Here is a 23,124-nt window from a genome sequence, read left to right as displayed (position 1 = left end):
AAAAATAAGAAGTTTATGTGTTTTAGACTGAAGCCTAATTGCTAAGGCGTACCTAGCGTCATCTCATAGTTCCCATAGTTCCATAGTAACCCAAATCACAATTTATTTCATAATTTTACAATAAAACATTTTGAATCATCATATTAAAAATTTGTTGAAGAAAATTTACTTGAATATTTGAATGAATACGCTGTGTTAGTAGTTAAAATCATCATATATTTATCAAACAAATATCTTTTTTATAAAGTACCCACCTCATCTATTAAGTCTCCAATGATTCCATTCCATTGGCCTGTTTTATTGTCAAATTCTCCATTTTTTTTATCTTCTCTGACAACAAATGTATAATTAAAGCCTCTAATAGCTGAAAGTTCTTTAATTATATCTATTGCGAATCCTTCATATTGATCATTTCCGTACACTGGATCCATAGATTCAACTCTCATACCGTATGGTTCTGTCTAAAAAATAATAAATCTTATTGGAATGTAATTGTAGATATTTCTCGTGAAATTATTCCCAAATCGGTTCTACAAAATATCTGAGAATCAAAGAAAAACTGACAAAACAATTCCCCCTTTGGCGTAGGATTAGGAAGGAAAATATTTCTTGAAGAGTTTGCGCTCTCTTTGGTAGAGTATTTGAAATTTTTCCTGTTTCAATAGGATCAGATCCTGTTCAATCCTGTACGTTTGCCCTTCTTCCTGGATCTTCCTGAGAAGCTGAACAAGAGCTCTCGTACCACCTCTTGGTGGTCTGCCTACAGTTCTGCATGTGTTCGGTCTCTGAGTCTTAGCCCACTTTGTCCATCTGCCAAATTTGAAGATGAGGACAGAAAAAGCTACCCTTGCAAAGCAAGAATAAAGAAGAAAAATACAATATGAATCTATAAAAACACACAAACTAAGAAATAAAAACATCGCACAGGAATATGAAGAAAAAATTAATGAAAAACTGAATAACAAAGGAATAATAAATGAAAATGTAGAAGAATCGTGGAATTACTTATTACAGAAGGAAACGTAATTTAAAGTAAACATCCTGGTGGTCGAAGTAAATGAAAAACCTTGTAAATAAAAAGAAAATAGCAGGAAAAAATGACATTTCAAATGAACAGAGGAGCAATATAATATATGAGAAGAAGAAAAAACAGAAAGAGCTAATTAAAACATCAAATGGCAAAAATTTGGAGAAAAAATAGGAGATTTTAAAGCAAATATTCTACAAAACATAATAAAAATATATTCTGTTAAAAATGAGAAATATTATAAAAATAAAAAAGGAATCATACAAACTAGGAAAGAATCTTCCCAGAAATTCGTCAATAATGAATCAAAACGTACGGAAGAAATTGTACAAATTGACATAGCGGTGGAATCAGAAATAAAAATAGTTGAGAAGAGATAAAACATACAATCACGGACAGAAAAGATGGAAAAGTACCGACAAATGACAAAGTAACTCCAGAAAAATTCAAAAATATGGGACAAAAATGGAAAATATGAAAAGTTTCATATTTTCAATAAAGCTATAGTAAAAGATAATACACACATAACAAATTAGCATTAAGCACTAATGGTAGCAATTTTTAGAAAGGTGCTGTGAAAGACTGAGAAATAACATTAATTAATACAGAGATGAAGATGATGTGGAACATATTAGAGAAATCAATTGGATAGTAGAATACACACTTGAAGAATCTCAGAGTGGATTTCGAATGGAAAGAAGCACACAAGATCAAGTATTTACTAAAAAACAGATGACAGAAAAAGCAATACAAGAAAAGAAGCCTTTGATAGAGCTCCAAGAGAAAAAATATGGAAGATACTAGTCGAAAGAGGAAAATCAACGAGAATAACCAAATATCAGAACGCTTTACTACAAATATTAGATTGAGACATGGAGGGAGCCTAAGTTTATTACTATTTATCGTATTCGTGCAAGCAAGCAAAGATCGAAAAAGAGTTATAAGAAAACAGGTTGTGAACAAAGCATATAGAAACACTGGAACAATTCAAACACTACCAATACCTTTAGTCCGGGAGCCGCCAATCTCAAAAGATCCGTAATCCAAAATTTTTATATAAATCGAGAGCTATTAATTAGAGTAACAAAATGCACTCGGTAAGAGTCGATTTATTGTTTTCCCGTCATTGCGGATTTCGATAAAAAACGTTCTATTGGAGAGGAAATTTTGTGAATTGATGAAGAAAAAATTTGCTCGCCAATTCTTTCCAGCAGGAAGATCTTAGCTTACCTATTTGAAGGGTGTGATTGGGAGATAAAATTTCAACTAAAAGTTGAAGAAATTCTGAGTAAACATGAAAATAATGAGAAATGTGACGAATCAGAGGATGAAAAACATTATAATTGTGATGATGATAGTTTATATGAATGATAATAATTTAGTATAAATAATTGTTTATTGTATTATATAATATTATTATATATATATATTATTAAATGAATAAATTGTTTACGATATTTTAATCAACTGAAATAAAAATGAACTTGAAAAAAATTTCCTATATTTCCTTTGATTCTATTTATCCTTTTACAACTGTAAATTAAGATATAAATAACATTTTTTATTATTAAATGGAGGCTTACTACAGAGAGAAACGATGTAATTGAAGGCTTATTGCCATTAATGAGAATCGAGTCCGTATACAATAAAACTGATGTGCGCAATATTTCCGGTTCTTTTTACGTACGCATACCACGATATTTATAGAATTCACATAAGCAAATTGAAAAAAAGTTTCCGTAATGATGCCAAAATTTTATCTCCCAATCACACTCTTTAAATAGGCCGGGCTCTTCCTGCTGGAAAAAATTGGTAAGCCGAAGTATTTTACATCACTTTTCTGAAAATTGGTACCATTAGTCCTGTTGTGTGTGTATCTTTTCTGTCTGTGATTGCATGTTCTATCTCTTCTTTACTAATTTTCATTTTCGACTTCTCTGCTATATCAATTTGTACAATTTCTTCCGTATGTTCTGATTTATTGTCGAGTAGTTCCCGCAAAGATTCTTTCCACCTTTGTGTGATTCCTTTATTTTTCTCATTTACTTGATAAGCCAATTTTTTCTTCATTAATTCACAAAATGGATTGTTTATATCGAAATCGGCAATGACGGGAAAACATTTTCAATTTTTTTTAAATAATTATTTTTTTTTCATACTTTCGGCCAAACAAATCGACGCTTACCGAGTGAATTTTGTTACTCCAACTAATAGCTGTCGATTTATATGAAAATTTTGCAATTCCGCGATTACGGGTCTTTTAAGATTGCTGGCTTCCGGACTACTAGGAACAATAAAAGAGAAAAACGGGACACAACATGCAGATATAAATAACAGAATTGCTAAAACTATATACCATTTGAAAATTAATAAGAAGCCCAAATGTTGGGGTACATTTGCTCTCCACCTTATATTTTATGTAAGATTTTGTCCACCGTATTATTAAGATTGAGTTACATTTACATAAGAAATATTTAAAAATTATTAGTTTTATATAATAATAATTAGTTTTATTCCTTATTTCTTAGACCTTTTGATATGTTAATGCATCTAAATATTCTTGATTTTAGGTCTCTTCGGTTTTTAAATTAGTTTTCTTAATAATTTTTGAAAGATATATAAAATTGACGTATCGACTTTTCTTTAAGTCTTTATCAAAAAAAATTTATACCGGCATGGACGAAATAATGCCTGCCTACCATAACATTGAACTTACATATGGAACTGAAGCCAAACAGAATCTAAAAAACCACGAAAACATCCTCCACAAAATTGCAAAATAGAAAAACGGAGATTTTTTTATTAAGACTTACAGAAAAGTCGAAACGTCAAATCTTCCATAAATTATTAAAAAAAAACTAATTTTAAAACAGAAGAGATCTATAATCAAGAGCATTTGGATACATTTATTCAAAATAATAATTAGATTTTTTTACGCAAGCTGGATTGTAGGAAGTGCTTTCTTTCCTGATGTTGTTAAAACAGTTTTAACATTTTCTGTAGTGAATTCGATTCGACTTGAAGGAAAACAGCACCATGACTTTTATTGGATATTTTCAAATGCGAAACTCCACTTATTAAGTTAACTCGACGCGAGGCTTGGGAAAGGATTCAAATGAAAATAGAAAATAAAAAAAAAAACAGTTTCCAATTTTTTTTTTAATACTTACTAGTGTTATCATAACTTTGAATGTTTTATTACGTATATCCGAATTGCCGTCATATTCCTCGTTGTGACGTAATCGTGATATATTCAAGGATGGAGATTTTGAAGTATTCCAATGACCTACAACAGTTTGTCCTCCTTCCATTAATTCGAAAACGTCCAAAGCGAAGCTTGTTCTAAATCCTTTAATATCGAACTTTATAGGTCCTGTCAATCCTGTATATTCTAACTGTAAAGAAATATAAATTATTGGAATAATTTCCAAAATTTTTAGGAAAGTTTAATTAATTTTGATAAAAAATTGGAGGAAGTGCTTGATAAATACGAAAGTTTTACTATTTTGATAAATGTGTCCAAAGTATCGATTTGTAAAAACATTTTAGTTTGTAATAATGTTAACGAAATTGAGTTTTAAAGTCTTCTTCTTCTTCTTCCCCTTTTAATGGGAACAGGTCCTATTCAATCCCGTACGTTTGGCCCTTTTCCTGGATCTTCCTGAGAAGCTGAACTCCAGCTCTCGTATCACCTCTTTGGTGGTCTGCCTACAGTTCTGCGTGTGTTCGGTCTCTGAGTTTTACCCCACTTTGCCCATCTGTCTTCTGGCATTCTTTCTACGTGCTTCCTCCAGAATCTTTTTCGTCCCTGACCCATCTGACCACATCCTGTACGCCCAATTCTTCTCTTATGTCATACTTCTTATTCGTTCCTTGAGGGTGACTCCTTGATGATGCTTTCATCTCTTGAGTTCGTGCCTTCTCTGTCAGGTTTCTTTCACTAGATATATTTACTCCCAGGTAATTGAATCTTAATACCTGCTATATTATTCCGCTATCGACTGCCAATTTGCATCTTATAGGATTTTTTGATATTACCATGGATTATGTATTGTTGACTGAGAAGCTCATATCAAATTTTTCGGCAGAAATTTTCATCTTATATAATAGACGTTGTAAATCGTCTTCATTTTCTGCAATACCATGGTCTGCATAAAACAATACCTTCAGGGAGCGGTGGCCCATTCTGTATCCTGCATCAACTTTGTTGACTTCCTCGATAATTTAATCCATTATGATGTTGAATAGGGTTGGACTAAGACTGTCTCTCTGCCAAACACCGGTATCAATTTGAACTTCTTCAAAGAGTCCTACCTTAGTTTTAATTCTTGTTCTGGTTCCGGGATAAAATTCTTTGATGACTCGTTGGTACTTATAGTCTATGTTGTTTTTCTCAAGACTGGAAATCATGTTTCACAAGCGTATTCTATCAAATGCTTTGGTGAAGTCAACAGAACAGACAAACATGGGTGTATTGAATTCCACCAACTGACGAACTATGAATATTGCGTCCTCTGTTGATCTATTAGATCTGAATCCCTATTGTTTTTCGGAAGCTGGTACCTTATTCCTTATTCTATTTGCCAAAAATTTTAAGAACCGAACAGTGCAAATTTATATTGTTATATTTTTGTGTATTGAATTTAAAAGTATCTAATGATAACATATGAATCTTCAGAAATAAATATCAATATAGTGTAAATATGTAACAACGACTTCAGTTTCATTTACATTATAGTTCTTCTAATATCAATTGCACATAAAAACATTTTCCGACAATTTTTTTTCATCTACCATAGGCGTAGGTACCTCATTTTATAAATTCGTTAAAAGGTAATATAATCATTATAAATTGGGCGGCATTATACGTCGTTAACTTGCTTAAACTGAGTATTAAATTATAAATCGTGAATAGACGAGTAAATTGTACCTGCCTGTAAAGGCATTTGGTTTGAACAGGGTACCGGACGTAAACTGAATCCTTTTTGTACCCTATTAATTTTTTTAAAACTAAATTTCAAAACAAAAACCATAAAGGAAAATAAAAACTTCGCAAATAAAATATAAGAAAAAAAAAAAACATTTCAACTGGAATATTTTGAAGCAATTGTGTATCTACATCTTCAGACAGCTTCGTCCAAAAGAAATGATTTTTTTCACTATTCCATGTTTTCATTGGTAAATAGTGGAGATTTTTATACGAAGAGTCAACAATATTTTTTGTTTCTTAATTTGGCATGAGTGCCGTGCGTATTTATAGAATATTGATTGTCGTCTGCAATTGATATTGGATAAACTATACATATTTATCATTTATTCTTTCATATTTCTAGATTTTAGTGCATTTTTTGTCAAAAAAAATCATGTTTATTCCAATTAATTCGATTGCATACGAATCCGAACCTTTAACAATTTCATACATTAGAAAGAATAAAATTCTTACATTCTTCATCTCGTTGACAATAGTCGTTCCGGATCGAAGCTTCTCATCGTCATTGTAGCAGCTGATAGGGTTAGCCTCTACCAAAGGCTCAGAAGCTTCTAGAGCTTTAGCGAACATTTTTATAGCATCGAAAGTCAACGCTTCTTGAAGCCTCAGTTTATATCCGGGAAATGTCGGTTGAGAATTCTCGTAGATTTTCGCAGCTTTCTCACCTAATTCTTCTTCATCGGGATCCACAAATCTCATCTGAAAATAATATATTGAGTACATTTGATGAAAGTTGAAATATTGTAGATGAGATGCAAATGTCGTTCTCCGTACTCCGAACCGTGATATGGAGGAATAAATTTTTAAGTATCGAAAGCAAAACACGGATATATAAAACTTGTGTCAGACCAGTAATGACATACGCCATAGAAACGAGGGCGGAGACTGCAACTACTAAGCGGATTCTTAGAACGACCGAGATGAAGACATTATGCTCAATCACAGGAAAAACACTAAGAGACAGAATAAGGAGCAATGAAATTAGAAGAATGTGTGACGTTCCGGATATAGTGAGATGGGTCAGAACTAGAAGAAGAGCATGGAGAGATCATGTCAATAGAACGGACGACGATCGACTGGCGAAAATCGCAAAGGAAGAGAGACCCAATACAAGTAGACCGCCTGGAAGACCATCAAAGCGCTGGTATGAGAGCTGGTCCTCGGAGTCACAACTTAGGCTGTCTCTTTGAAAACACAAGACATAGTCTTAAAATAAGAAGAAGAAGAGATGCAAATGTACCATAATAGTTTTTCTATATGATCTTATGAATTCTGAGTCAATAAAGTATTAAGGCATCTCAAAATATATTACATAATTCACTAATTTCTATTGGACTTAACGATTATAATTTTTTTTTTTTTCGATTTAAAGCGTTAAATAAAGTTTGTTCCTTCACAAATAAATAAAAAACAGCACGGCAAGCCTTATAGGCCGATGGCTTGAAGTCTATATTCTCTTTTTCTCCAAATACTTTTGTTCACTGCTACATTGCGTTAGTTCGTTACCAACAACTTCTGTAAATCTTCCTTACATGCATATAGCCATTTTCTACGTGACGCCCTCTTCTTTTTTTGCGCCCAACCATTCTGGCTTTATACCCCAACCAACGCAGTCTGTTTGCCCTTACTATATAAACGATCTCTGTCTGACTATATAATTTTCTAATCTCAGATTCCGTTCTTATTCTTCTTACAGTTTATTCCACTCGTATCTCTCCAAAAATGTTTTTCAACACATCTCTCTTCGATTAATTTAATCTGTTTCACTCTTTCTTTTTCATGACCCATCATTCACTACCATATAACAACGTAGGTTGTATAACTGCCTTGTAAATTCTTAGCTTTGCTACGCAAGGACCTTAATAGATTTCCTAGAGCTCCGACTGATTGAAGCTTCTTGCCAATTTCTTGTCGAATTCTTAATTTCGTCTACTTTACTTGTTACCATATCTACCAGATAATCAAACTCTTGTACTCTATCGAACCGAAATTCCTCGTTTTCCTCTGTGATCATTTTTAATTGATCGTTACTTATGGAGTCGTTGCACTTTCTATATACTTGGTTTTATCCTTCATGAAATGGGCTACAAAAACCGAATCATCTCGATTTTGAGAAGTAGTAATTGAGATTTTGAGGAAATACTAAAACATATCGATGTTAGTTCTGAGACGGATCCAGGTGATTGAGAAAAAACAAATAAAGGAGTGCTCCTAACTCGACTATGCATCGCAGATATCTTATTTCTTGAAGATGTTGCGAATCGATTTCTTCTTACAAATCAATCAAGACAATATATATTTCAGAGAAAAAAATTGTTGACGATTGAGATTTTTTCAAATGACTTTCCAACGGTGTACCATACATGCTATACATGCAGAACGGAAAGGGTTGACAAATGTTTTATCCCTCAATTGAAACCTAATTAATATTGCCAAATATCAAGATGGGATATTTTATATAGTCCAACCACTTTATAAACCATAACACGATATGCAGAAAAGTGAAACATCGATCAAATATATCAACAATGATTTTCGAATACTTTTTTTGTTCCACTTACCCCCGTTATATTAGTTTCACTGTATTGGTAGGGCATTAGTTCAATTGTATGTAGATCCAAATTTGTTATGATAAAATGATGTTTATTAGTCATGAGGCCCACTTGTTGTGCTTGTTTTAAAACTTCTTCCAATATTTCTATACTGCAATCTAATAGAAAATGTGTTGCTCCGGATCTCCATACTTCTTTAAGTACACGCCTATAAACAAAGATTATATTAGTTACCCATTTCTAGAGCATCAAACATAGTCTTTATTCACTTATTAGCGTTTTTAAATAGATAAATATGCAAATGTGAGGCGTTTATTTGATTAGGGGAATTGGACCACTGTACATTTCCTTGAAACTAAAAATGTGTCGTATCATCTGGCAACACTGTAGCATACTCCCGCTCGGAGCGAAATGTAAGTTACGCTATTTCAATATGATAGTTTCACGATTTCATTTGAAAAACCATAAGGAAAATGTTTTTTGTGGAAGTTATTAAGTACCTTTTTATCTTTCTTAGTTTCACCCTGTTTTTTTCTCCTGGACGGCTTTGTAAAATACGTGTTTGTTGTTTAAATTGGACCCCTGATCGATTGCCATGATTGGATAGGTGCAATTCAGGCAATTTCAAAACTGTTCAATAATATTTTATTAAATTATGAGCTAACAGTATTTTCAATTTTGAAAACATCTTTTTTCATAAGGCTAAATAGGATGTAGAAGAAGCCCAAATAGTATGAACAGTGGTCTGAAATTAATATAAAAAAGCTCTAGAAGTTTATGAAGCCAAGAAGTGTGGATTAAATGAAATTAAAAGAGATATCTCGACTCGAAGTATGATTTAGCTAACAAAGATGTTTAGAAGCTTTGGTCGAACTGCAGTTTTTCCACAAGAATTAGAAGACAGGCTAGTCAGTCATATACTTAATCTGGAGAAAATATTTTTTGCGTAACCATTAAAGAAGTGTGCAAAGCCGCCTAACAAAGAAAAGGAACTTGCTGACAAAAAATGGTTTTATGCCTTTATGTGAAGCCATTCTAGTCTCTCCTTGAGGCAACCCGTGTCCACTACTACTGCTAGATATGAAGAATGTAATCGACATAACTTTTCTGACATCCTAGAGAAAATAGTTGATGAAATGATGATGATGATGAATCTTTAATATGAATGTGACTGGGTTTTTCATTGTAGTAGAGAAGTGTCGAAAGATCTAGCTCTAAAGCTCTGAAAGGTTAATGCCAAGTTGGAACAGTTGCTGCTGAAGGAAGTATCTTTAATACGACATTCGTTGTATATGCAAGTGCAGCCGGCCAATTTGTCACGCCGATGTTGATATTCAAACGTGATAGAGTGAATCCAGATCTGGGCGTTGGCGCTCCTCCAGACTACTTAGTACAAATTTCCGAAACTGGCTACATAAATAAAAACCTTGTTGTTACTTAGAAACATTATTAAAGTTTGTTGAACCTAACAGTAGACAATAAAGTTTTACTTGTGTTTGGACGGTCACTGCACGCATTGGAAAAACCTTGTGGTAATTAAACTTACTCTCAATAATGGGGTCATTATGCTAAAACTTTCAGGTGATACGACCCATAGACTTCAACATTGCAGTTTTAAAACTATTGCAACTGTATCACACTAAGGCAAGAATGATTAAGATCTCATTCAGGATTAGCTGTCTCTCAATACCAAGCTGCACAACTTATTAGAGAAGCCTATTCCAGATGTTCTGTGATGATAAATGCAATGGGTGGATTTAGAAAATCTGGAAAAACAAACCTCTCAACGTTATAGAAAGTTCGAGTTGAAAACGTCAAGGATTTGAGTTCAGGATTCAATACCTGTTAAGGTGAATTGCATTATTCTGGGATCGTTGGGAAAATATATATACTTTGACATTACTCTAATCAGAAATTTGATGCACCTGTTGGAAACTCCGCTGTGGTATTATACGTTCTGTAACTTATGCCAACTCCGAAATTATTACCAATGGAAACAAATGAGCACATTGACCGCATGACGGAAGAACGAATTGTGAAAATATCAAGGGACAAATCACCAGCAGGACAAAGAAGCATTGGAAGACCTAGGAAAAGATGGAGTGACAACCTCCCAGGTGACTGAGCAGAGGCAATGACGTGAAGAAAAACAGGTAATGATGCCTATACACAGCAGGAAAAAGAAGAAGAAGAAGGAAACAAAGTGAACTATGACGAGCTGAATGTCCATTTTTATGAATTTTATTGTTAATTTTATCAACAAATTGGTGAAATGTGGTTGATTCAAAATTGTATTTCCATTATTTCGAAAAAACTATTTGCATTAAATTATTTACCGGTGATAGAAATTGATCAAATACCTTAAAGTAATGAAATCAGAAGAAAAACTGTTAGTTTTATCATCTGTTCTTACTGAAATATGAGCTTTCTTATATTGTATTGAATAGTGTTTCTGTAGTTTTTGAAAGAAACATATATATTCACCTATAATCACCTCCTGACTGTATATTCAACTGCCTCAGAACTATCCTATTTTTTCGTGGATTGAATAGTTTGATAATTTCCCCAACCCGTTGCAGACTCTCATTATTTTCATATAATATCACAAAATTTTGCCAACCCCACGCCGCAATAAGATCATAGTAGGTTCTTGTAAGTGTATCTGGATAAGGATGTAAGTTAATAAGTGTCCCATTGGCTGGATAATCATCCCATCTCACCTGAAAACATAATAAATCATTGATTGAAAGAAATAAGTGGGTTGTGTATTGATTGGCGACAAAGTTTTCTAGTGTAAAATAAAACAGTTTTTTATCAATTATATATTTTCAATTTTGCTCAATGACTGATAAAATTTCTCGTCTTTATCACCAAAACTCTGAACCAAGTGCGATTGAAGGTCATGGTTATTTATGGAAGTTTTTCCATTCAAAGAATTTTGCAAACTTCAAAATAAATGATAATCAGATGGTTACAGATCAGGGCTATATGAAGCATGTGGCATCACTTCCCAGCAATTGTAATTTCTAGTTTTCCTCCAACACACAGACGTGTTTCAAGTTTCACGAATGTAGCAATTTTTTGAGAGCATTGCAAGTAAAGACGGTCTTTTTTAATTTGTGAAAATTTCTGTTGCGAAAATATATATATCTGTAGATGATTGATTTAGACAGAAATGAAATAATTTTCCTAAAAAGAGATGTATCTCAAAATATATAATGTCATCTCGTATTATGGCATTCATGAGATTTTAGCTCTGACGAGTGCCATTTTCAACTATAGAGTAAAATCAAGGAGCAGAATTTTTTTAATTGGAATTGTGGAATGACAATTTCCTTTACGTTATTTAGAAAAATAATTCTATGATTTTCTGAACATAGAAGTATTACATCCTGGGTAAATAATGGTTTGTGATGCGGTTTAATTGATTTAAACTGTTATGTTTCTCAAAACTTTTGTTTTGATTATCAAAAGAAGAGTAAACAGATTAAGACCTTGGGCAGTCGTTCAATTTGAAAGGACAAGGTTAACACATTTTTCTTGACATTTAAATATAATGTCTAATCATTTATAACATTTGGTCAACCTAACAGTTAAAGATAAAACACGGTATAAATAAGTAGAAACTGAATTGAAATTAATTTCACAGGTTGAATTCTTAAAAATATATATCCACATATGTATATCCAAAAAGTTGGGTTACACGGTTATTCAGTGCGTTTACAAAATAACGCAGACTGATTTATCATTAGATAAAAAATCTAATAAGATGAAAAATGATGAGTTTCTGTTGACTGTCAAATATTATAAAACAAATTTACTTTCATTTCCTATACGAATTTTGTCCTTCAAAAGCAAAAATGCGTGGTTAGTTTAAATTTAAAATAGTTTTAATGGTTCTTGAATTCGGCCTAGTTTAGTACATCGAATCCCATTAAGAACGTAAATGAAAATTTTAACGTTACTCAAAAGCTTTCTCTTTACAACTATTTTGAGTCTTGAACAGAAAATGATAAAATAAAAAAATTTTGATTACAAAAAATAATTTTTATACAACTAAAACTAATATTTTTTGTGCAAATTCGTCCTTAAGAATGCTACGCCGATGGTAGCTAGTGTTTTTTTGTTTTTGTAAAAGACAATTCCTTATGATAAGTGTGGTATAATTTATTTTTGCAAGACATAAAGGTGAGTTTCTAAGTCATAGATTATTATTAGTTCAAAGAGTTTTTAATATTTATATGTTAAAGAAAGTTTGAATTATTTTTGATAGATTGCATAGTTTGCATTAATGCTTAAGTCAACATCATTAAAACCTTTTATTTTCAAACAAACATCAGTAACGTATCGATAAAAGGGGGGGAGGTTGAAATATTAATCATAACACATCATTTTTATATCCTCAAACTCAAACCATGTTAATTTGATTGGGAGCGATAGGAAAGATAATCTTTTCCTGGACATAAACGTCCCTAAACACAATTAAACTCTTCGGTGATGAGCGGCAACTTCCAACCAACTAATAAAATTGCAATAGTACCATTTTCAAGTAGAAAAAATCACCATATCTTCATTGAACTCAACTGATATTTTCAATGGAGTATCCAAGAGTCATGGTTCAAACAGGGTAATCTTCAAAGCCACTGCACCTAAGTGGAAATTGTCGCATACCCGTAGGCAAGACATGGGGACTTATGCCCCAGTTTTAAAGGCGTTGTTAAATCTAACCTTTTCACCTTACCTTGTAGTAAAAACAAACTTTAGAGGCCAATTCATACAGAAAAATTGAAGCCAGAAAATCCGACAGTTCACCAAAGTATTTCAGAACCGATAAAGCTAGAAAGCATTGGCAAACCAATGTATCAAATGCATAATTATGGTAAATACAAACATCCTATAAGTGGAAATCAATGACCTCTAATCATGGGTCGATAAAGATGTTCCGAAAGCTCTAAAGACATCTCTCTGGTACAAAGATGGTATAAAGCTAGTACGACGAGGCTTAGGCATTGATGATCCAAAATGTAAGCTCTTCATAACACTCACTATTTTTCAGGTAAATAAATAACAACAGAAAATATGTGATCTATGTGTGTGGATAGAAATCTCTTTAGATCGCATTTACATTTTTTCCGTCAACCAATTAGATTCGGAGGCCCGGAAGACTAGCGTGGGAGTAAGAGAAAACTCTAAAAGCACTATCTAATAGAAATAAGGGAACTTAGGCACCAGGGTATACCAGGCAATGAGGATGTGGATAGTCTGGTCAATAATGGAGCAACCACTGTGTTGGACCAAAACCTCACTGTAGTTTTATAGGCCTATTAAAATCCTGAAAATATGGAAACATATCAGCGAAGAAATCTGATAAACGTTATGATACATTTGTAACTGCCCTATCAAATACGATAGGCATGGCGGAGACAGATAACTGCAGATTTCGCGAGCAAACCATAGATACAATAGAGCATCTACTCTGCAAGTATCATGCCCATTCCATCAGAAGGTTTGAGAATCTCGGTGGAGTAGTGCTTATACCTTGGGAATTGAGACATAACATTTTCAGAAAAATAGCTTCCTTTGGAAGGAGTCTACATATTTTGGGCAGTAGAACAATGAGATTCAGTGTCCTCTATATGGAATCTTCTTCCCAAGCAATTTATTTAAATAACAGATGTTGATGTTGATGGAAAAATATTGTTGTCTATATAACGAACTATCCTCTACACTCGTGTACCTATATATTCACAATATACTTTTTAGCTTTATCATCATCGGTATTTATCATTAAAATCATTCTTAGAGACCAATTGTATACCAAGATTCACGCCAAAAATTTTTTTTACTTCAATTCCACTTGAAGTGGTTTCATTTATAATGATGATATGAAAACGAATCATTTAAAAGGATACTCACTTCAAGATGAGGAATTTCTTTCAAATCACAAATGGATTGTACAGTATTTGAATTATCTTCCGATAGAGGTCCTAATATTCCAACAACACCTTGCGCCAACAAGCTACACGTTGCCTTAGACGCCTGATAAGGATTATCTCTAGAAATATATTCTACGATCAGTTCTAAATTGATTTTTTCATTTTGATTGATTTCGTCCACTGCAACTTGAATAGCTTCTCTTTGATTGGTGTCTTCATCTTCAAATATGGCACCTGAAATTATACATTCCGACGTTAAAAAAGTAAATCAGAGTTACGCAATGAATTAAAAGAAAAAAGATTCCACCGAAATTGTGAAAATCGAAAAATTGGAGTATCGAGCCATCATCAAGTACCTGTATTTCAAAGGGTTAAGAGGTAAGCAGAATCACGAAGATATGCTTAATACTCTTGGTGATCAATGTCCTTCATATGCGACCGTAAAAAAATTGTACTGCCAGCTTTAAGAGAGAAAAATTTTCTCTGAAGATCTCTGAAGCACTGAATATTTCATACGAACGCGTTCATCATATAGCTCACGTCAATTTGGACATGAGAAAAAATGCTGCGAAATGGATTCCCAAATGTTTGAATGTTGACCAAAAGCGTGCAAGGGTAGAAGCCCCGCGTTTGATCTGTGCTCGATTTGAAAACGATGTGAACTTCTTAAACCAAATTGTTACTATGGATGAGACTTGGGTACATTTCTACGATCCAGAAACAAAGCAACAATCGATGGAATGGCGACACTCTGTTTCGACCTAAGAAGTTTCGAGTCCAAAAATCTGCTGGAAAATTTGGGATTGCCATTGAGTAATCATGAATAATTTTTTGAATAAGGGTAGATCAATAACTGGATATTACTATTCCACATCACTGACCACCCTACGGGAAAAAATTAGAGAGAAAAGACGCGGAAAGCTATCCAAAGGTGTTTTGTTTTTGCAGGACAACGTACAAACGACAAAACCAACAGTACAGAGCGAAAAACAAAAATAAACAATATAATTCATAATTTTCAGTAGCTATTTGCGAGTGTACGAAAATTACAGAATTTGAAGTTTCTTGCATTATAAAAATTTTAGAAAAAAAAATAAGCTTCATTCTAGTCAACACCTAGGTGACAAATTGGTGGGCTGAAGAAATTTTTCTAATTTCATACCAGCAGTTGCCTCCTAAATTTCGTCGTATGAATTTAGAAATAGTACGAAAAAATCCGTATAATAGGGCTTCGATATTTGAAGAGTAAATAAAAACTGCTTTTCCTGATTTCCAATTTTTGTACTCTCCATCGTTAATTTTTGTCAGACTCATTATCATGAGAATATGTGCTAGCTTCAAGTGGGTTACAACACTTTTTCACCTTAAATTCTGACTTTACTATTACGAGTTTCTGTTGTCATTACTTTTCTTAGCATGTAATTTATTGACATTAAAAACATAAGCTACGAGTTTTTTATTTAAAATCTGCTATTCCTAAGCATTTTTAGATCTTAGCAATCTTAGCAATCTTGTGAAAAGCCAATAGTTCCATTTAACTTAATTTTTTCCAAAAAAAAAATCGTTATTCTATCATAGTAGTATATTCCAGTTAATTATAGAAAGACACCCATCTCATGTAAAAGTTCCAGGGCCAATTATAATATTGGCAAACAATTGCGGAAAAGGCCTAGTAGAAAGTGAACTTCTCCACAAATTGAAATCAACTTTTTGTTTCTATAAATAGTATATTATATGATATAGGAATAATTCCAATGAAAAAATTGAAGATTCTGGTCACATTAATAAATGATATTTCGGGATGACTAATTCTATACATTGGTTAAATAAACAGATTCCTTTCGTTCAAAAATAGGATATCAGTGAAACGAAGTATTCGCTCGTTGATAAACATAATTAGAAATAAGACGTATTTGTCCCAAAATCTATCCAAATAATTAACTGTATATTTGTTTTGAAAGGTTATCACTTTCGTAACGTTTCCACTCATATCATTAATTCAACATAAATTCGTGAGAAACATTCGACTAGTATTAGTTAAACTTAGAAATGCCAGAACTAGCTTTGGAAAAATCAATTTAAGGATTTGTATTGAATATTGCACCCTGTATAATATTCAATATAATAATGCAATAAATGATTTTGAAACTACAAAAGTATCCAATGGAAAGGATTTATGTTCGACAATGTCATACTTTTATCAAATTTTTAGTGAACGATCAAATCTTAAATAAATTACAACATAATTTTGTATGTATGTGTATATTTAACTATATATTTACCATCACTTTGTATTATCTAAGAGCAAAATCAATTGTTTTTCAATTTTATATTTAGACAAAAATTTGAGCATAATTTTCGATATATAATAAATTTTAAAATCAAGATTCTTGTTGAACGTTTGATATTTCTTTATATCCATTATCATTATTTTTATTATCATCCATTATTTATGTGTACAACAATTAATATTTCTTCTGCTTGTATCTAGGTTACATACTTATATGACCAAGTTCACAAAATGGTTCCCTAGGCCAGCCCTGTCTACTATGGAATTTCAAAAATTCGGCGAACTCTCGTTTTATGTTTAATTGCATTTAATTTTGTTAGTAGCAGGCGCTTTATTTACAGTATTTCTTCTAAATGATTTCTAGGAGGGTCTATTTATTTATTTCTTCTTATTATTGTTTAAACGCAGTTAGTTTTGAGTAAAAAGCCGTAGTGGAAAGAATGATTTAGTAATAATAATCGCAGAAATTATTTAAGTAATATTTATAATTATTATAAGTTAACTGTATTGTATGATGTGTAGATGAATCAGAACGTAGGGGACATTTTATATTATTCTTGCAGCTCTCAAGACTGCTGGTATTGATATTTGGAAGAATATTTTTCAAAAATCCTTGGCTCCAACAGCACTACTAACTAACCTAACCTAACCAATTAGTAACGTCTTTCGATTCTGTCAGTTAATATTCTAGAGTCTCTTTGCACCCATAATACTGCTTGCGTTGCGATGTTAGCACTGAATGATATGAAAAAAAAGAAAAAGAAACATATTCCAAAAGTTTCTCTGGCTTTACCGGCAGCTTTAATTGGAGAGTATTCAGTGACTTCCGTCAGTTTCACTAATACCGATTTTAAAGTCGTCTTTCAGCCCTATGACTGCTCGCATCATTATGACAGCAGTAAAAACGGAATTTTTTTTTTAAATTTCTTTACTTATACGCGGTCACGGGTGGTACAATGCTAGTTTAGTTGAAAGTTCTCATTTTTGGTCCACCTACCACACCACCAAATATCTTTTTTCAGCACTAAATTTTGATATTTTGATCCATAAAACGAGTTATTCTGCCAAATTGACATTTCTAGATTTAGAGACGTTTTGATACTTAAATGTAAGTTTTGGACTACAGAATATGCCGACAAAATTTTCTGTGATGATAGTAGAGCTGCTTTAAATAATATCAAAGGAGATTTCTTGATTGTTGGAAAATTTTGACCACCGAGCCGTTTGTTCAAGTTTGGGACCAAGAAATAATCCGAGGGGGCTATGTCTGGCGAATATCAAACTTTCAAACTTTCTTCCAAGCCAAATGCGGGCGTTTTTGCTTGATTTCTTCACTCTCTGTAATAAGTTCCCATAATACTCGTCGTTGATAGTTTTTCCTTTTTCGCGCATCCCAAAAAAACCACACCATGACTTTGCCTGCAGATGGAACGGCCTTTTCCTTCTTTGAAACTGGCTTTCCCTTCTCAATCTATTGTATTGATTGTTTTTTGTTTCGGGTGTGAGCACGGCTTTAGTTCCAAGAAATATTTCTCAATACACGAGGGAAACATCTTCACGACGCTGTTTTTGTTCCATTGTGAGCAAACACGGCACCTACCTTGCACACAGTTTTCTCATGTCCAAATTTTTCTAGTTAATATGCGATATACCGCAATTTTTGAAATGCTTACTATGTTTGCTTTCATCAACAGTTCTGTTACCTGCTGGTCTTCGCTCTTTGTTTAAACTCTGCTACCCAATATTTTACAGTTGAAAATTCAGGATCAGTTTCACATTCACTGAAAACGTTCACTATTGGTTGCTACCAAATAAATACTAAACAACGTCTTCAAATTTGATACATATGATGTATATATTATGTACGTTCTAATGCAGTGGTATTTTTCAAGCAACTACCGCTATCTCCAGGTCAGACAAGGTACTTCTGGGACAATTCTCGTAAATAACTCCCGCAATTCACATAAGTTAACAGAAAAAGTCTTCATGATATTAGAGAATGTCGTTTCCAGTCAATATTTTAGCTTAGTATGTGGATTGGTGTCATAAATGATCAATTAGTAAATCCTTACTTTTTTGCTGGTCTATTTGGGCTTTCTACAAAATATCTTGCCGAATTTGCTTGTTAACCTGAGCATTGTTTTTTTGTACTAGATATAAATATAATTAGAATCTCATTTTTCATACAAACATGTATTTTCCTCGAATTTTGTTATTGTAATATTAATTTTTCGACAAACATCTTGCCAATTTTTTGAATCAATTATATTTCAAAACATCAATATATCAAAAAATGTTGACTTGAGTATTTGGAACAGTCACTGTTGCAAATTCCCAAAAATCGTTAATTTAGAAACTAATAATTCCAACATTTTTTAATTAGTCAATTTGGCAACGTTTTTTTTTTGATGAATTGTGAAAATATCAGATTTCTCATCTAAAATATAGTTTTTGAAAATTCAAGACATTGCAGTATGTATTCAAACATTTTACAAAGACAAACAAAAAGATTTATATTAAAAGATTTGAATTGAAAAAAATCACAGATTGAAAACACGGATAGATAAACGATCGATAAAGTAAAAATTTAATGTTAGTTAACAAAAAATTAATGTTACTCAAGGTTACTATGAATAAAACAAACCCCACTTACCAATTTTATAATTTTCTGCGTGTATGTCACTTATATGTAGAACTAGTACATTTACCAGTAGAAATGTTTTTATCAAGAAAATCATCACGAAATTGGCACAGTATTTGAGGGCATGTTTGACTTCCTCTCTAGCAAAAGTTTTGTCTCTGGATACTTAAAACATAGTTGCCGCACTTACTTCACAAAAATCCTAACCATCCTATACTGTTTTTCATAATCATTTATTTTTATTATACGAGGATTGAATAAGAAAACTTTAAAAAATAGAAAGATGGATTATGAAAATATGAATTGATAGAATAGATAAACGTGAAGTTTTTCACGAGCTGGATTTTAGGTAATTTTCTCTAACAATTTACCCATAACTACATAGATGCGACGTTCGGGGCTCTCTCGCAAATAACTGCACATATTGCTACATAAAGTGTATTCCAAAGTAATCCTCGAATTATTAAGACGTACCTCATGAGTATTTACTCAAGACAAATCAATTTCATGATGACAAATAGTCCAGTTAAATTAGACTTTTGTCAAAAGAAAATTGATCTGAGTATGTCACATGCCAATATAGAGCTACTGTGAAAAATGTGAAAAATAAAGGTCAGTTTTTTTATATCTCCGTATAAGGGCTCAAAATATGGTTTCTATTATTTTGAAAACAAAACTGATGCTCTGATGAATTTTAATGTAGTGTAAAATTTCTAGTATTCAAAAAACCTATGAAACTAGAGGTTGTTTAGGCTAAATTTGAATTTTTGAATTTTTTGCAATAAACAGTTATTATTATTATCAATTGAAAGTTCCGATAGGTTTCCTCGAGACAAATAAAATGATTTCAAATTTTCGATAACTTGATTATTAATTTCGAAAATCCATTTTCCAACTAATAACATGTTTCTTTGAAAATGAATAGTGCAGGAATTAGATCGGTCATATCGATTGGGTTATTATCTTCTTGACGATTTTTATTTCAACTGCTTTTACTGGTTTAAAGATATAAAAATTTTTTTTGTGACTAGACTAGAAGCCAAATCTTTCGAGTGTGTGTCAAATTTCAATCCCTTATTTATTTATATAAAACACTTCCAAGAAAGGAGAAGAATAGAAAGTAATAGTACAAAATATAAACTGTTTCAACATGGGGTACTTTCAATTCCATTGCAATATATTTCATTTATGTTGGTTGATAATTAGGAGCCGTCTCTTTCGAGTTTATCTATTCAAATCGTGGCTCTTAGTAAAAATTTGAGAAACAAGAAAATAGTAGTCCAGAAACGCCAAATTCAGAAATAGCAATATATGAAACATCAACAGTATTAACTTATTATAAATAAATTGATTAGGACGAAGTCCAAGCAAAGCGAACACCTTAGACAACTTCTTAATTATTTGTTAACTATTCCGTGGGCCTCCTTAGCTACGTTTGGCCATTTTAGCACAATTGGTGGAAATATCTCGGGGAGAGGCTATGTAGCCTCTAGTTCATGAAATAGAAATTTGGGCTTACGTAAATAAAGATAGCAAGGTGATTGTTTTGATATTATTTCCAAAATTTACAATTATTTTTTCTCAGAAATATTATCGTTGTGTAATTTATTAAACTAGTTTCTTCATGTTTTATCAAATAGCTGGATTGAATCCATTGTTTTTGGATGATATCTGTAATCTCAATATAAAGTTTGGTACAAGAAAATAATCCTTGGTTGAGGGTCTAGATCTGGCGAATAAGCAGCATGAGGTAGCAATTCAAACTTCAATTCAATAATTTTAGCCATTGCAATAACTGATGTGTGAGCTGGTGCATTGTCTTGATCTTTTCAGTCCACTGTTTTCATTATTCTTTTGTTTTGGATATGGTGGGATGGTTCCAAGTTTTATCCAGCGTATAAATTCGGCTTTATTTTTGAGAAACAATTGATGGAAAGATCTTTTCGACGCGGTTTTTTTCCAATTTGAGCAAATGCAGCACCCATCTTGCACACAGCTTTCTCATGTCGAAATTTTCGTTAATATGCTAATATGCGATGTACCGCACTTTTTTAGATGCTTACTATGTTTGATAGTTCGCGCACTTTTAGTGGACGATCATCTAGTACAGTTTTGTGGATTTTCTTTAACATTTCTGGAATCATCACCTCATTTGGTCGACCACTACGATGCTGGTCTTCGGTCCCGGTCCCATCTTGTCACTTACGTTTCAATGTTATTTTTTAAAATATGTTTGTTACATGTTTTGAGGCATTGAATATTGCTTCCACAAATAAATAGAATTGAACAGATATGTGAACTGTTTTTACGGTCTCTTAAATCAGGTGAAGCTTTTATTTGGGGTAGAACGCAGCGCTTATTGCACTCATAGATAAACACGAACGGACTAAACGATTTGAGCTCATTCATTGATTATAATACTTCCAACAAATTTGGAATTAGTTATTTATACAAAAATGCCAATTTGAAACATGGAACTGCACAGAGAGCAGGCTTACTTTGGCATATCTTAGATTCTTTCATAATTCTGTTACTCTCTCATGAGCTGGTGCAAACTTTAATAAAATTACTTTTAGTCTCTTGGAAATAAAATAGCTGTTATGTCCAAAAAGTGAAAAATCACCTTCTTGTACCAGAATATCGTTTTTCGAGGAGACGAATAATTTGAAATTATTTGGTCGGATCTATCTATTCCTGACACAAATTTGTTATATTCAACAACTTTAATGAGCTTTGTTTTTGCTTGACCATGTCGATTTACTATCTACTAATACTGGGTGATGACCCGTTGTGAGAACAATTACAATACTTAGAGCGCAATGTTTCAGTCATATAAGTTTGATTTTGCAGAAGTCTATTTGCAAGATTCACGCTATTGTAATAATTGTCCATCACAACACGTAATGTTAAGGTCCAATGCGAATTATTGTAGGCTATAATCCTTCCAGAAGAATATTTTATTTAAAGGATATGAAGGGCTGCAACACATAATACGACTTGCCTGGTAGTACACCTATAATGGGTCTCATATACTTATTAAGCATGTATGCCTGCTATCATAGGTCTGACCCCTAAAGCCTATATAAATATGACGGCTGTAACAGGAGTGTTCCTATAAGCAGGACGGCTATAACAGGCGTGTCCATCAACACGTTAAGTTGATAAAGAAGGAGCAGTCTCACTCAGAGTACAATCTAGTTCAGCTTTGATATTGGTTGGGTTCAAGCCTTTCAAATAAAAGTATCGTATCATATGACAATGAACAATTTTGTCCATGTTTACAAATTCAATAGAAACGTTCAATATTGAAGGCTTCCAAACAAATACTTCAAACTTCCAGCATGTGCTGTATTGATTGTGTACAGTGTAATTTTTAGAGCAACTTCCGCCATCTCTCGGTCACGCCAGGTACTTTTGGGACAACAGTCGTATAATGATATAATATAAAGTTTTCTAATATCTCATGATGCTACAATTATGATTATTTTCAACCATACAAGACATATTAATCAAATTTTTTCTGCGGTTTTAGTTATATCAAAAGTTGTATTATTAAATGATGAATACAAATATATGGCAACACAGCTCGTCGTCCGCATCGTTCTATTTTTGGGACAAAAAGCGTCGTTTGTCTTAATACTTCCAGAAATATTTTAAGCAACAAACAGAATATTCCAGATTATTTCAC

At 32.6% G+C, this 23,124-nt stretch overlaps 1 protein-coding gene across 1 annotated transcript in view; it reads right to left on the bottom strand.

Annotated features, from left to right (window-relative positions):
• The window catches only part of LOC130894023 (glutamate receptor ionotropic, kainate 2-like), a 30,113-nt gene extending 10,489 nt beyond the window's left edge, over window positions 1-19,624 (bottom strand). The window contains exons 1-7 of the mRNA XM_057800538.1: window positions 19,449-19,624; window positions 14,486-14,739; window positions 11,054-11,289; window positions 8,579-8,777; window positions 6,471-6,716; window positions 4,198-4,422; window positions 255-461 (exon numbers count right to left, since the gene is read on the bottom strand). Coding sequence (XP_057656521.1) covers window positions 255-461; window positions 4,198-4,422; window positions 6,471-6,716; window positions 8,579-8,777; window positions 11,054-11,289; window positions 14,486-14,739; window positions 19,449-19,533 — 1,452 coding nt within the window. The 5' untranslated portion in view covers window positions 19,534-19,624. The remainder of the gene's footprint in view (window positions 1-254; window positions 462-4,197; window positions 4,423-6,470; window positions 6,717-8,578; window positions 8,778-11,053; window positions 11,290-14,485; window positions 14,740-19,448) is intronic.
• Window positions 19,625-23,124: the final 3,500 nt, after the last annotated feature.

This window comes from Diorhabda carinulata, chromosome 5 (genome assembly GCF_026250575.1).
Source record: "Diorhabda carinulata isolate Delta chromosome 5, icDioCari1.1, whole genome shotgun sequence".
Lineage (NCBI taxonomy): Eukaryota > Metazoa > Arthropoda > Insecta > Coleoptera > Chrysomelidae > Diorhabda > Diorhabda carinulata.
This window is presented reverse-complemented; position numbering and strand designations above follow the sequence as displayed.